Source organism: Mixophyes fleayi, chromosome 8 (genome assembly GCF_038048845.1).
Source record: "Mixophyes fleayi isolate aMixFle1 chromosome 8, aMixFle1.hap1, whole genome shotgun sequence".
NCBI classification, from domain to species: domain Eukaryota; kingdom Metazoa; phylum Chordata; class Amphibia; order Anura; family Limnodynastidae; genus Mixophyes; species Mixophyes fleayi.
The window spans coordinates 67700046-67715526 of NC_134409.1; the positions used below are offsets into that span (position 1 = coordinate 67700046).

At 42.2% G+C, this 15481-nt stretch overlaps 1 protein-coding gene across 1 annotated transcript in view; it reads left to right on the forward strand.

Moving 5' to 3' along the window:
• Positions 1 to 15481, forward strand: part of ODR4 (odr-4 GPCR localization factor homolog) — a 90782-nt gene that overhangs the window by 30100 nt on the left and 45201 nt on the right. The window contains exons 5-6 of the mRNA XM_075182678.1: positions 259 to 365; positions 5586 to 5622. Of these exons, the coding sequence (XP_075038779.1) occupies positions 259 to 365; positions 5586 to 5622 (144 nt within the window). The remainder of the gene's footprint in view (positions 1 to 258; positions 366 to 5585; positions 5623 to 15481) is intronic.

Sequence of the window (15481 nt, forward strand, 5' to 3'; positions counted from 1 at the left end):
TTTATTTTGACATTGCCAGTTGTAAATGTACTAGAATAAAATTATCCTAATGTTTTTCCCAGCAGTTTTGATTCTTCGTCAAGTTTTGTTGAAGCAACATCATATTTAAGATAAACACAATCTATACATTTAAAAGAATATGTTTAGAACTTCATAACTTGTTTATTAAATGGAATTTTTTCATTGTGTAAAATAAGAACTGCTTTTAGATTTGACAGGGCTCTAAAAAATAATTGAGAGCTATGGTTCTCTTCACAGCTCATCTTTGCTGTAGAAAAGTCTTCAAGGAAGAACAGATTGTGGAGTTTTGATGACCATGACATCACTGACAGAGTGGCACTGCAGATTTGTTCAGCAACAAGAAAGTATGTTGTTGCATATAGTTTTTTTGTAAAACAAAAGTTTCCTAATAGCTATAGGATCTAGATTAACTATATCTCCTCCTTTGCAACAATGAATACAGTATCCCTTAAAGTGTTGTTACCAGTGGAAGAGCCAACATCAGTGCAACGATTTCAAACTTAACGCATTTCTGCTACTCCATGTAACTGTTGCCAAGCTTTATTGACCTCACAGTTACCGACAATGCACTTGGTTGCCTGAAACAACAGTTTTATGTACTAGAGTAAATTTTCCTTGGCAACCAGGAGAAGCCATTGCAGCTTGGCATGTATATGTGAATAGCAGTAACTCGTACTTTGTCCTTACATGCAAAAAATGAACATAAAATCCCATTCAATTATGTATATTGTACTACACTGCAAAGCAGATCACACATTGACCAATTTGAAAAGGATATGCCCTAGATTCTACACTGAAACCTTTAATGATAATTTTGTAAAACACGATTGTCATGTAGATCAAAAAGCTATAATTTATTATTCACCACAAACATAGAACACTAGTAAATGTATTTACATACAACCATGTAAACTTGATATAAATACTTGCTCAAAAAATCCATATATAAAAATATCTAGGAATGTAAAGATTCCTTTGAACAACATGTTGTTCTCTTCGTTCTCCCACCAATAATGCATAAATTTAGATGTGTACTATGTGATTCACTTGTAAGAACATTAAAGCTTGGTAGTTTTCACTATATAAATTGTTATAACGTTAAATGGTAGTAAGTTAATGTGATAATTTGTATACATGTTTTAACATGGACTTATGATTGTTTACCATTTAAAATGTTAGGAGCAAGATGGTAAAAAATAAAACAATACACAATAAGAAAATCTAAAAATTGCAATACTACTGATATAATTTATTCATTGACTTGTTTTACTTGTAAAAATATGTGGCAACAATTATATATCCACTGAAGAAGAGCATGTATGACCATCCTAAAGATAAATCTACTTGTAATTTCTATTGTCCAGCAGCTGACGCTGGAACAGGTGTTGTAGTAAGGAACTCCTGTGATGTGAGCGTGTGGCAGGAGGGGGTGTAAAAATGCTTTTGCGCACTCCCCAGGGTTGAGTAATCCAAAATAATCAAATCCAGTGTAGGCAAGGGTAGAAAGCTCTTCTTTCTACGCATGGCACTTTTAAATAGCTTGGGAGCTACAGGGAGATAAACTATTTTGTCTACTAGGGGTGAAACATATTTCCTCTTTGGACTCCATGACAGAACTAACAAATGGGTTAACTCCCTAGCAGAGACAGGAAAAGGAACACCTCTGAGTGTATGCTGTGTGATTCCTTCTCCCTCTAGGCGTCTTTGAATAGCTGCTTATTATCTTTTACCAAGCTCCTTATGCAAAATATAATCAACAACAGGTGTGGGAATATGGGGACTGCCATGGAGTCCTTTGTGAAAGCAAAATTAACAGGTATATATAATTTGGTTTTTTTCTGTTCTGACTCCTTGGCAGCCCTACCAAATTGGATGTACCTGAGCAATAGCAATATAAGATGGGTGCAAACAGTAAGCAACCGCAGTGACAAAATGCTATAATTTTATTATTTATAGTCTGAAGGATTTTTCTTCCAAACTGATTATCCTTTGCCAATGTCACATTCAAAACGTAATGTCTTTTAAAGGTGAAGCGATGACCACCCTGTTTTTTTTTAGATTATGATTACAAATTCTTTTCACTGAGTGTAAAATCGTACTACTAAATCATTTAATGCCAGTCTTGTGTCCAAAAGGAGGCTAAGTGCTTGCAACTGGACCTACATAGTGCTGAGAACAAAATACTTTCTAATCCTTCCTTCAGAAAATCCAATACTTGCTGAATGCTTACTTGCATTAGCTTAACAGCCTTCTGTTTGCACAAGAGGGTACACTTTTTGCAAATCTTGTAATAAACTACAGGCAAATTCTGCTTTCTGGCTTGCAACAATACCTCAATCTCTTGATTAGAGAATCATTTCCTCCTGAACAACAGCCATTCAATCACCACCACATCAAGAAGAGAGTACTCAGATTCAGGTGCAGAACTGGTCCTTTGTGTAGGAGGTTTGGTTGAATTGGCAGAGGCCATGGTTACTCTGGAAGCATATCCCAGGCTATTGGAAAACATGGTCGACGAGGCCAAAATGGAAGAATGGCAATCACCTCCGCTGCTTCCATCCTGATTTTCCTCAAGGCTCATAGAATGGAGGGAACACATATCCCAGATGGAAGTTGCAAGATTGTTGCCAATGCATCTATCGTTTTATGATCTTAGTGACGGGCATAAAAACAATTTATCTTGTTATTATGACTGATTGCTGTCAAGCTTATTTGAGGGGTTCCAAAACTTTCTATCAGCGGTTGAAAGAACTCTTAGTGCAGTACCCATTCTTTTGGGTGAATTTGACAACTTCTGTGATAGTCTACCACAATGCTGTTCTTGTCTGCTGCATGAAGTGCTTTAAAGAGACATTATGTTATTCTCTGCCCAACACATAATCGCTGTTAAAACCGCCATCATAGCTCTACTCTTCGTGCTTCCTAGACTTTATGAATGCCACCACAGTTCGGTTATCTTGAGAAAATCTTGAGATGTCTGTGATGCAAAAGAAGTTCAACATATGCAATTGCTCACCAAACTGCGTTCATATCCAAAATGTATGCAGCTTTCTTTCATTCTGTTGCTATGTGCTCTGTATCACCTGTGTGTTCAATGTGAACCCGAGCCTCTTTTGCTGGAATCTGTTATTAACTCAACCCACTCAGGTTCCAAGAGGGGTACTCCTTGATCTATCTTTCTTACCACCATTTTCAGGAATTTCTAGTAGTACTTGTTAATCTGATGCCCTTGTCTAGAGACCCCTAATTGTGGTCCCATTGTTTAAATAATTCCAACTGCAGATTCATATGCCATCTTACCCATAATAGGAGCCCTTTTGTGGAAGAGAATATCCGTAAGAGACTGAGACAGTCCCTTTTTGAAGTTTGTTGCAGGGATTGAATAAGGTATGTCAATTATTGTATTTTGCACAGTCTTTCCTCTGAAACCTTTGTCTTCTGCTGTGTGTATGTGCACCTCCAGGAACTGCCATGATGGCACAGGTTGACTTTTATCCCTGTTTATAATCCAAACATGTGTTTCCAAAAAAGCGAGCAGCTTGCTTGTTCTTACTTGAGTTACATCTTCTGATTTTCCTACCCAGGTAGGATCAAACAGTGATACCCTGCTTCCTGAGTGCCTCCATTATAACTATTAGTTCGTTGGTGAAAGTTCTTGGGGATGTAGACAGGCCACATAGTAGGCATGTAATCTTGATGCAGCTACCTAGAGCACAAAACCTGAGAGAAATCTGATTTTGTGATGCCACAAAGTCCACATTCTCTATTACTTTGATAATGGAACTTGTTGAATCTGTGCGAAAATGCTTTATCTGTACAAACTGAGAGTGTCTTCGCAAGACCAGGACTGTCTGGAAACCTGAATGTTTCTCTACCAGAAAGAGATTGGAATAGAAACCTGTGATTCTTGAATTGACAGGAACTCCTGAAATCACCTGCTTTTCCCTCAATGTCTGCAAACTGATACTTAATGCTTTTATTTGCACTGAGGAAGGTGGCGTTTACAAAGATGACTGCTCTGGGTATTTCTCTGAACTCCTCTTATAACCTTTGGATACAATGTCTAGAACCCCATGATCTTGGGTAGTTTTTAGCCACTACTGTTGAAGCTACTCTCCCTTTGTTCTTGAGTATTTTTGCATAATCCAGCCAAATCCTAAGTGTCCTGGAGGCTAAACCCCATCTTCCAGAGGAATGGTAGTCTTAGCCAAAATATTAGCTACCACTGCATCCACTCTGTATTGGATCCTATTCAGCTGTTTCACTATCCACAAAAGGATGCATTCTGTCAATTCTCTTGGAATTGGGTGGACATTTTTCAGTTGTGCCCACTATTTATTAATAATCTCTTTAACGACCCTATGCACAAAGTAAACTCTGCGTTTATGCTTGCAGAAGGCATCTTCTAATGAGGTCGGGTTGGTATTTCCTGTATACCCATAACGTTATTAAAATGTTTCAGAAGCACCTCCATTGTCTCTGTAGTAAATAATGAGCTGGCTTCTTCTTTTCACTATCCAAGAACCAGTCCTGGTCCTCAAGGGATTCTCCTGATCTGTACATAGAGGGCCCAGTATGTTATCCATGTCTAAACCAATATTTTAGCTCTTCCTTGGATACAAAGGAACTCATCATCCAGTTCATTAATTCCTTAAATTGCTCATAATTCTGATATGATTCCTTCCAGACTTGGGGAATACAATGCACACATAGGGGCTCCCTATAATTTTCTGCCAGTTCCCTGTCACATGCTCCACAGACCCTATGGTGGGTTTTGTTGTCTTCTCTTTCCACACAAATTCAACAAGGGCACTTAAGAAAATAAGAAAACAAACTATTCTAAGCAGATAAAACATGCATCCATATCTAGGGTGTTTACCTAGGTTGGTGCTCTTCTGTCTCGGGGCGGGCTCTAGGTCAATCTCTTCACTGAATCCACAGTTATGTTTCCTGGTGAAGTTGTGTGAAGATTAAATTTGTACAGCTCACCGCTGATGCATCTGCTGGCCTGATTCCGGAAATGACATCTGATGCTTAGTAGTGCGAGCTTATGACACGGGTGTAGTGTCTCAAATGGGCTCCAGTGTCTTATAATAGAGCGTCAGCACCTTTATTTACTGCATCTAGCAGAAAATGGAGGTCCCAGTGGTGGAACCCTGCCTCGGCTAGCACTCCTGTGCGGTGTGACACTGAGATATTCTTTATCCTGCTTCGGAAATCACTAGGCAAGTTCCCACTGATAAAAAAAACAAACAAGCTCTCTACTCTATCACTGCCTACTCAGCCGAAAGAGACAGGAAATTAAACTTGAGGTTTTGATGTTATTTGTCATCTAGCTGAGTTAGTTGCAACTGAGGAGCAGAAAGTGGGATTAGTGGGTGACCTTTCTTCAAGGGCTGAAAAATAATTAATCACCATCTGTGTTCCCCTACAGCCTAGATATATGGATTTATAATGCTTGCATATGTTTTCTGCCAATGTATAGCCCTCTGAAAAATAAACATACCTCACAATGTCATTTGATTGTTATGCATCTTTTTAATTCCACTTTTGTTTCCTTCAAGGATTACATGCAGAAGCTTCGATGTTTCAGATCCAAAGGTAAAAGTGATATTTACATTGTCCTGAAGTTGTGGTTATTTATTGGCATCATCTACTAAGCAGCAACACACTACATTGTTCATCATTTGCCTATTATTATTATCATAGATTTGCAAGGCGCCACAGTGCTTCGAAGTGAGTGTGACTTAGAGTGGAGATTAGGACAGCTGTGAGTGTGTAGAGTGTACTAATGAATAGTATCATCAGGGATAAGGTAAGCTTTAAAAAAAGGAGACGTTTTAGAGAATGTTCGAAAATTGGGCATGGTGGGGAATGTCATAAGTGGGGAGCAGCACGGGAGAATTCTTGTAGGCGCGAGCGAAAAGTGGTTATCAGTGACGAGACAAGCCGCAGGTCAGAGGTAGATCTAAGGGGGCCTGAGGGAGAGTACTTTGATTCGTGATGTATGAAGAGGTAGTGTTGTTAAGGGCTTTGTAGGTAAGGGTGAGTAATTTGAATTTGATTCTGGAGGACACAGGGGGCCAGTGTAGGGTTTTGAAAAGTGGAGCAGCAGATATGGATCGATGAGAGAGGAAGATCAGTCTTGCAGCAGCATTTAGAATGGATTGAAATGTGAATATATGGGTGTCGGGAATGCCGATATTAGGAGGTTGCAATAGTCAAGATGGGAGATGACGAGACAATGGATAAGAGTTTTGGTAGCATGTTGGGTAATAAAAGGTTGTATTCTGGCAATGTTTTTAAGTTGGAATCGACGGGACTGGGAGAGAGTCTGGATGTGAGGAATAAAGCAGAGGGCAGAGTCAAGTGTAACACCAAATCAGCATGCTTGGGAGACTGAGGAAATTGTGGTGTTATTGATAGTGAAGAAGATTTGAGGGCAGGTGGTGATTCTGGCAGGAGGGAAGACAATAAGCTCTGTTTTGGATATGTTGAGCTATAGGTAGCATTGGGACATCCATGTGGAGATAGCTGAAAATTGGTTACATGGGATAGTACAGAAGGAGAGAGATCAAGGGAAGAGATATAGATTTGGGTTTCATCAGCGAAGAGGTGGTACTGGAGGCTGAATGAGCAAATTAGTGCTCCAAGAGAAGAGATGTACAATGAAAAAAGGGCCAATAACAGAGCCTTTTGGGACCCCAACAGTTAGTGGGAGTAGAGGGGAGGATGTGCCAGAGGTAGAAACACTAAAGGAGTGGTTCTATAGGTAGGAAGAGAACCAAGAAAGAACTGTGACACGCAGGCCAATGGAGTGAATGGTGTGTAAGAGAAGAGGGGGATCAACGGTGTCAAAAGCAACAGAGAGGTCCAGGAGAATAAGTATAGAGAAATGACCCTTAGACTTTGCAGTAAGTAGATCATCGATCACTTTTGTGAGAACAGTTTCAGTGGAATGTTGGGGATGGAAGCCTTATTGCAGAGAATCAAGAATAGAGTGAGAGGAGAGAAAGTGAGACAGGCGCTTGTACTCTAATCACTCAAGTATTTTGAAGGCAAAGTGGAGTAGAGAAATAAGGTGGTAGTTAGGCTGGATAGAGAGATGTTTTCTTTAGAATTGGTGTAATGAACGCATGTTTAAAGGAGGATGGAAATGTGCCAGTGGAGAGAGACATGTTGAAGAGGTGAATTAGAGGTGGGCATGCAGTGGAGGAGGGGGAGCAGAGAAGTTGGGAGGGAATAGGGTGGAGGGGACAATTTGTAGGGTGAGATGATAAGATGAATGTAGAGACTTTGTCTTCAGTTACTTGAGAGATTGAATTAAGGGTGGTTTGGGGAGTGTAGGTGAAGGTGGGTAGAGTGGGTGAAGTGTGTGGAATTTGGCATGAGGAAATATCTTGTCAAATAGTGTTTATTTTTTTCTTTGAAGTTGGTGGCAAAATCATGGGCTGTGAGGGAAGAAAAGGGAGGAGTTGCAGGTGGGCAGTGAAGTCAGTTGAAGGTGACAAAGAGGCAACATGGTTAGAAGACTGGGTGGATATCAGAGATTTGAAGAATGTTTGTTTGGCAATTGAAAGGGCAGTGCTGTAAGATGAAATGATGAATTTATAGTGGAGGAAATCAGGATAGGAACGAGATTTCATCCAGTGGTGCTCTGCAGTGCAGGTGCACTTTTGCAGGTAGCGGGCCATTTTGGTTTGCCATGGTTGGGGTTTGGATCATCGAATACTGTATGTGGTAGACTGGAGCTACACTGTCTAGGTCTGAAGTGAGTGATTTGTTGCAGAAAGAGGCGGCCTGATTAGGGCAGTATAATGCAGACATAGGAAAAAATAGTTTTTGTAGTGAAGATGAGAAGTGGATTGGGTTAAGAGTACTTAGGTGCTGTTGAATACATGTGGATTTAGGTGCAGCGGCAGGGCATGAGGTAAGTTAAGGCTTAAGGAAAGGAAGTTGTAGTCAGAGTCTAGGAATGCTAAGTTACTGAAACTAGAGACGGAGCAGTAGCGGGAGAAGACAAGGTCAAGGGAGTGTGTATCACAGTGGGTGGGAGATGAGGTTCACAAGGACAGTCCAAAGGAGGAAGTAAGTGAAAAAAGTTTAGTGGTGGAAGAGATAGTGGGTTTATCAGTGGGAATGTTGAAATTGCTTAGTATGGGTGTAAGCAGGGCAAAGGATAGGAAAAAAGTGAGCCAGGCCGCAAAGTTGTCAAGAAATTGGGAAACTGGACTTGGGGGGGGCGATAAATGACAGCTACACGAAGGTGGAGAGGATAAAATAGATGGATAGCGTGGACTTCAAAGGAAGTGAATGAGAATGAGGGTTTCGAGAGTATGACTTGGAAGGTGCAACTTGGAGAAAGTTGAATGCCCACTCCACCACCTTGTCTGTTTCCAGGTCTGGGGGCATGGCTGAAGGAGAGTCCACCATAGGAGAGCGCTGCAGGGGAGGTAGTGTCAAAGGATGTGAGCCAAGTTTCTGTAATGACAAGGAGTTTGAGGGATTTACAACTGAATAGTTAAAAAGTTTGTTTCAAACAGTTCTGCCATTCCATAGTGCACAGGAGATGGGAAGAGAGGTTAATGGAGATATGTGGATAAAGTTGGCGGGATTGTCAGTATCGGGTGAATGGAAAGGTTTGGGATGGAGCGAGGAGCGTGAGCAGAGAATGGCGATTGTACGAGGTCCAGGGTTAGGTGAAATGTGACCAACAGCTATGAGAAGGAGCAGGGTGAGGAAGAGGACATGCAAGGAGGATTTGTGGGTGTGAGGTTTATTTCTGTTTATGTAGGCCGGTGAGTTTGGTGGATGCGGAGACAAAACAGTCCATGTGTGTATACTAGTGAGGAGGGAAGTAGAGATTGGGGAAATTCTAATAGGGTAGGGAGAAATAGGATGGTGGAGAAAGAAATGTATAAGTTTACCTGATATTTGAGGTATTCGCTTCTAAAGTGTTTACTAATTCAGAAACAAAACACTGGCTCCATCAGACAGTTCAGGAGCTTATATTAAGGTTAGATTTAGCGTTAGATTACATTGTTACTGATATGAAATAACCAATCCATGTGAAATTTATAATCTGATTTAATGATGGTGAATCTAATTAGTCGCACAAATTAATATTCAAAGTATAACAGTGAATAAATTGTTGACAGAGCAAACTCTCCAGGATTATAGTGATTTTACTGGATTATGATCATCTGCTTCAAGCATGGTTCTTATTTTAGCTATTTTGATAAGATAAAATGTTTTTTTGTGCACCTGTCAAATATTTAAGTCAAAGGAGAATTTTCACATGCTGATCATTAGATCCCTTTTAGTAACAAAAGTATCTAAAACTTTTTATTAAGCATTGTACCAGAAAGAAATACATAAAAAATCAACTCTCGTTTTCTTTTATGTACTGGAAATATCAAATACAATTGTGAACTGCAAAGTGATGAAGCATTAATTTTGAATGATCTTAGACAAATGACTATTTTAAGTGACTCACATAGTTTGTTCCATAAATATGAAACTTTGTAGGAGAAGACAGAGCAGACAGATTCCTTACTGAAAATAGTAAACATTAACTGGCAGATTGAGATAAAGTGTATCACGATTGCCAAGGTGAATTTTGGGGGGTAAACAGGGCCGGATTAAACGAATGGAGGCCCCTGGGTTAATTGGGCCCCCATTTCCCCGTGAGGCCTCCCCCCCTGTGAGCTGTCATGCAGTATTATCACGGAATCTGTGCCTTCTCGTCTTGTGTCGATATTACAGCAGGCTGTATAAGTGTGCCTTTACCACCTATTACATACAGTATGGTAGGCACTGTATCTGATTAGGGAACATTTTATTTGTAATCAGTGTTTGCATTAAACCTCTGTGAATAATATTCTTTCTCTTTGTTTTGAATTTAACAAATATTTCTGAAAAAGGGACTAATAGGTCCTCTGGAAAGTCTGGGCATCATTATACTTGTGCCAAAATGTATATCTCTTTCATCCTTCTGGGGGGCACTGCTACCATGTGGTTGTAGGTGGGGAGCGTGGGAGTTGTTACTTGTTAGTTTGTTACTTGTAACCTGTTGACAGAACCCCTCCCCAACCCCCATGTAGCTCCTCAGTGTAGATTAAGTACCCAAGGAGTTCGGCTTACTTTCTTCTGACTATTGTGGATTAGTAAGGTTTTTTCCTTTCATTCTTTTTTTACTTGTTTTTTTTATGTAGAATAGTATCACAGCCTGCTTCAGTGTGTGATTAGAATCAGCACACTATATATAAGAGCCTCTGTGTAAGAGCCGACAGGCTCGTTGACAGCGTGGAGATTGTAAGTGTGACAGGCGGCTTCATAAGCCGTTTTCACACTTGTTGGTACCTGATGACCGGCACTACCTTCGGGTATAGAGTGCCTCGATTCAGCGCGATGGCGGCCGCCATCTTATGGCCACTACCTTTATACATTGATTTAAACCGTTGATGTCGGCGGCAAGACCTGATGGGGCACTTATAAAATACAAGCTGCACGTATTTGGGGGCTAAGAGAGACAGTGCTGAAGAACAGAAGGGAGGAGCTGGATAAAAGAGCTCTCCCCACAGAAGAGGGTATGATGGTATCTCCTAGGGCACCAAGATCTACCCGGAAAAACTACACAGTACACTCCCCAGCCTTCTGCTTCACTGCTGACCCAGACTCCTCTCCTGCTGCAGATCTGTACTAGTCTGAAGGGCTAAGTACCACTAATATATATATATATATATATATACATATACATATACATATATATATATATATATATATATATATGTATATATATATATATATATATATATATATATTCTGACTAATATACTTTATGTTATATAATATTGCTATATGGTATTGTTTCTGTTTGAATAGTAGCATATTCAGGGGAATCGCTGCATCACAAATTTTTGCTGGGGCATAATACATAGCAAACAACATATGGTAAGATACATCTTTTGACTGATAGTCAGAGATTAGATAGTATCTTTTACAATCTCTTTTCTTGTGTTGTATAATTGCTAAACTGTCTCTGTATATACTATACTGTAATTGCTATTCCTCTCATAATATCTGATAAAGGAAAAGCACCTAAAGCAAAATACTTTGTTTGCTCAAAATGCTAGGTAAAATTGCCAAATGTGCAGCAGTTCCCAGGGGCGCTCTGCGTAGATTGTGAGGCAGGTTCCCAGGTGGTGCAGGGCCAGAGTAGTATTTTGCTGTTAACGGAAGAACCGGTGTGTCCTGTATCGCTGGCACAGTCAATGGGCACCCTGGCGCAGCTACTCACCCGTCAGGCAGAGACTACGGCACTGTCCACAGTTTTTCCTTCTACCTTGGCACAGGGAGCAACCCTTTCATTGGTACTTCAACAACCGGTCAATGAAGGTGCAGATTTAGGATCGGTTTGCCCTTAATATTCTATTGCTTTGCAAAGGGCCCCTGTAGGTAAACCTGTATGGTCCACATCTTTGGTTAGAGGCATTGACAGACTGAACAGAATTTTAGACTCTCCAATATCTTCTCAGTCCAAAGACAAACGGAAAAGGACTAATCATCCACTTCTTTCGGTCTCAGATTCAGAGATATCATCTGAAGAGGACGGGGAAAGTCTTAACGAGACAGACGGCCCTCAGGTCATGGATCTTGATGATTCTCACAGAAATCAGGGCATTGAGGATCTGGTCCTGGCAGTTAGAAGAATCTTAAACCTCTAAGACCTATATGAGCCTACATCTGCAGATCAGGGTCTTTTTTAAAAAATGAAGAGACGCACTGTCTGCTTTCCTCCTTCTACTGAGTTGAGGGAAATTGTGGAAACCGGTTGGTCACAGCCGGACTACAAGGTAGTAGTTTCTAAAAGATTCATGACATTGTATCCCCTACAGTTAGATTATGTTAACCGTTGGAAACAGGTACCTAGGATGGACACTCCAGTGGCACGGCTTGCACGTCACACCATTCTGCGAGTACCGGCACAGCCTCCCTTCAGGATGCTACTGACCGGAAAGTGGAAGGATTTTTAAAGTCCATCTAAGTAGCTGCAGTAGCTTCATTTAGACCAATGTTATCTTCGGCATGGATTGCCCGGGCCATGGAATTATGGGCTGACCAACTTGCTGCAGGACTACAGGATTCGGACCTGCTTCCCCTTGCTCTGCACCTTAAAGAGGCGGCAGGCGGTTTATATGAGGCTGCTCAGAATGCAATATCAATGTCTTACTTTGCATCTGCCTCAGTGGTGGCATCTAGACGGACTCTCTGGCTTAGATCCTGGGAAGCTGATGCAGAGTCAAAACATTCCCTTGAGGTCCTTCGGGATCGGTACTTTTTCGGGCCTGAGCTGGAAAATATAATTTCGCAGGCGACTTGCGGGAAAACTTCTTCCTTCAAGTTAATCTCCCAAGAAGCATGGCTACCAAGGTTCACTTCATTTCCCCTTTCGGAGGAGCTCCTCCAAAAGAGGTCAGACGAGCAGGGACAGACCATACGGCTCCAGAGGACATTTTTGACAGGAGGGTCTTCTTCCTCTTCCTCAGCAAGACGTGCCACTCCCAAGCTGCAAGATAAACCTGCAGCCTGACTCGCATCCTCCTATCCTCGCGGCCGCGGGACTGGTGAGGCTTCTGCCGTTATTCAGGGATAGCTTCCACCCCAGATCGATCAGGGGATCATGACAGGGGGTTACATGATCAGTCTAGTGGGTCAAGTCCTTCGTAGGTTCTTTCCCACTTCTTTACCGCTAGATCCCATAAGAAGATAAGCAATGTTGTACTGCGTCGCTTATCTTCTTTCTGCAGGGGTCATTTGTGTAGTTCTGAAATTGCAGAGATGCCAGGGATTCTACTCAAACCTGTTCTTGGTAAAAAAAAAAAAAAAAAAAAGAGGATTGTTCCTTCTGCCCAATTCTAAATCTAAAGTCCTTACATTTACAACTACAGGTGGAATGATTTTGCATGGAACCTCTTCGGTCAGTGGTAAATGGCCTGGAACCGGAAGAATTCCTAGCGTCCATAAATATTCGGGATGCCTATTTGCACATCCCAATATGGGAGGGACATCAGTCTCTACTCCAATTCACGATAGGAGCCTCCCACTATCAGTTCAGGATGCTCCCATTTGGTCTCTCGTCATCGCCCAGAGTGTTCACAAAAGTTCTGTCAGTGATGGGCAGTTGTCTTCGTTCCAGGGAGGTCAAAATAGTGCCCTATCTGGACGACCTTCTCATCAAGGCTGCGTCCAAACAACTGTTATGTCAGCATCTGGACCGCACTATCGAGGTGTTGTAGTCCCATTGCTGGATCTTAAATTTAAACAAGTCTCAGTCCCTTGCCAAAGGATGATATTCCTGGGTCTCATCATGGACACCAGAAAACAGAAAGTTTTCCTTCCCGAGAACAAAGCCCACTAGATACGACACTTGTTGGCCCGGTTCTTGTCAGAACGCAGTCCCACCATGCCCCTCTGCATGAAGCTCCTAGTGAAGATGGTCTCGATGTTCGAGACTATTCCTTATGGAAGATTCCACTCCAGACATTTTCAGTGGTAACTTCTTACAAATTGGTTAGGGTCTCACCTCAGATTGGACTCCTAGGCGTAAATGTATCAAGCTGAGAGTTTTCCGGCGGGTTTGAAAAGAGGAGATGTTGCCTACAGCAACCAATCAGATTCTAGCTTTCATTTTGTAGAATGTACTAAATAAATGATAGGGAGAATCTGATTGGTTTTTCAAACACGCCGGAAAACTCTCAGCTTGATACATTTATCCCCTAGTCTGTCTGCCTATCTCAGGAGGTTCGGTCGTCCGTTCACTGGTGGAGGGTTCGGGATCATTTGGTAGTAGACAGGTAATTTTCACCAGAGTCTTGGATCATTCTCACGATGGACACCAGTCTTCAGGGCTGTGGCCCTACATCTTCGTCTCCAAGGCCTTTGGACGAAAAGTGAATCTACCCTTCCAATAAACATCCTGGAGCTGAAGGCCATGTTAATGGCACTGAGGGGGGCTCAGGCTCTTCTTCAGGGATTAACGGTTCTCCTTCAATCCGACAATGCCACAGCATATGTCAACAAGCAGGGTGGACCAAGAGTGCCAAGGCAATGCAGGTGGCAACTCAGATCCTGGAATGGGTGGAAATATTCGTTCCCTCGCTTTTGGCAGTATTCATCCCAGGCTTGCTAAACTGGGAAGCAGACTATCTAAGTCGATACACAGTAATGCCAGGGGAATGTTCTCTCCATCCGGAAGTCTTCCAGATGCTAGTTCGCAAGTGGGGTCTTCCAGATCTGGACCTCATGGCGTAGAGACACGAATGACAGGTTCCCAGGTTCTGCTCAAGGACCAGGGATCCGTTGGCGGTGGACATCGATGTCATGACAATGCACTGGGAATTCAGTTTGGGTTACTTATTTCCCCCAGTCCCAGTTCTTGCACGCGTTCTCCGGCGGGTCAGGCAGGGAGAACTGCCAGTAATACTGGTGCAGCCGAATGGGGGCGCCAGTACTGGTTCGCAGACATTCTGTCCATGGCGAGGCGGTCAGGGTTTCATTTACCTCTTTGCGACGACCTCCTCCTTCAAGGACTCTTTCGACATCAGAATCCGCCTCTGATGGCTTTAACGCCATGGCTGTTGAAGCCAGCCCCTGGTGGTCATAAGCATAAGAGTTCTCTTCCAGGATGGGGGCTAAGAAACCTGTTCCTGCTTGAATTTATCACAGGATTTGGCGAACCTATATTCAGTGGTATGAAAGTAGACACTGCCATACTGCGACTTTTAATCTGCCTCGTCTTATGGCTTTTTTACAGCATGGTCTTGAAATGGGCCTCCGTTTGGGTTCCCTGAACGTTAAGGTCAGTCTATTTTCAGTTGCAGTTGGCGGACATGCCAGACCTAAAGACCTTCCTGCAGGGGATGTTGCACATTCAGCCCCCCTATGTGCCGCCCACTGCTCCATGGGATCTAAATTTGGTCTCCTCCTTTTGAGCCTTTACAGGCAACGGACCTTAAGTTTTTGACGTGGAAGTTGGTTTTTCTGTTAGCAGTTCCCTCAGCTCGCAGAGTATTGGAACTTGAGGCTCTTTCATGCAGGGAACCATACCTTATTTTTCATAATGATAGGGCGATCCTCCACACTGTTCCGTCTTTTCAACCCAAGGTAGTATCAGGGTTTCACTTAAACCAAGAAATTGTAGTTCCAGTTTTTCAAGAACCTTCTACTCCACCTGGAGATAACCAAACTGAGTCTTTGGATGCGGTAAGGGCATTATGCATATATGTTCATCGGACCGCACGCATTAGGCGTTCAGATTCTCTTTTTGTGTTGTATGATCCCCATAAACGGGGTTGGTCTGCTTCCATGCAGAGCATTTCTAGATGGCTTACATCAACAATTAAGTATGTTTACATCACTGTGAACCAACCTGTGCCCAGTCGCATTACTGCCCATTCCA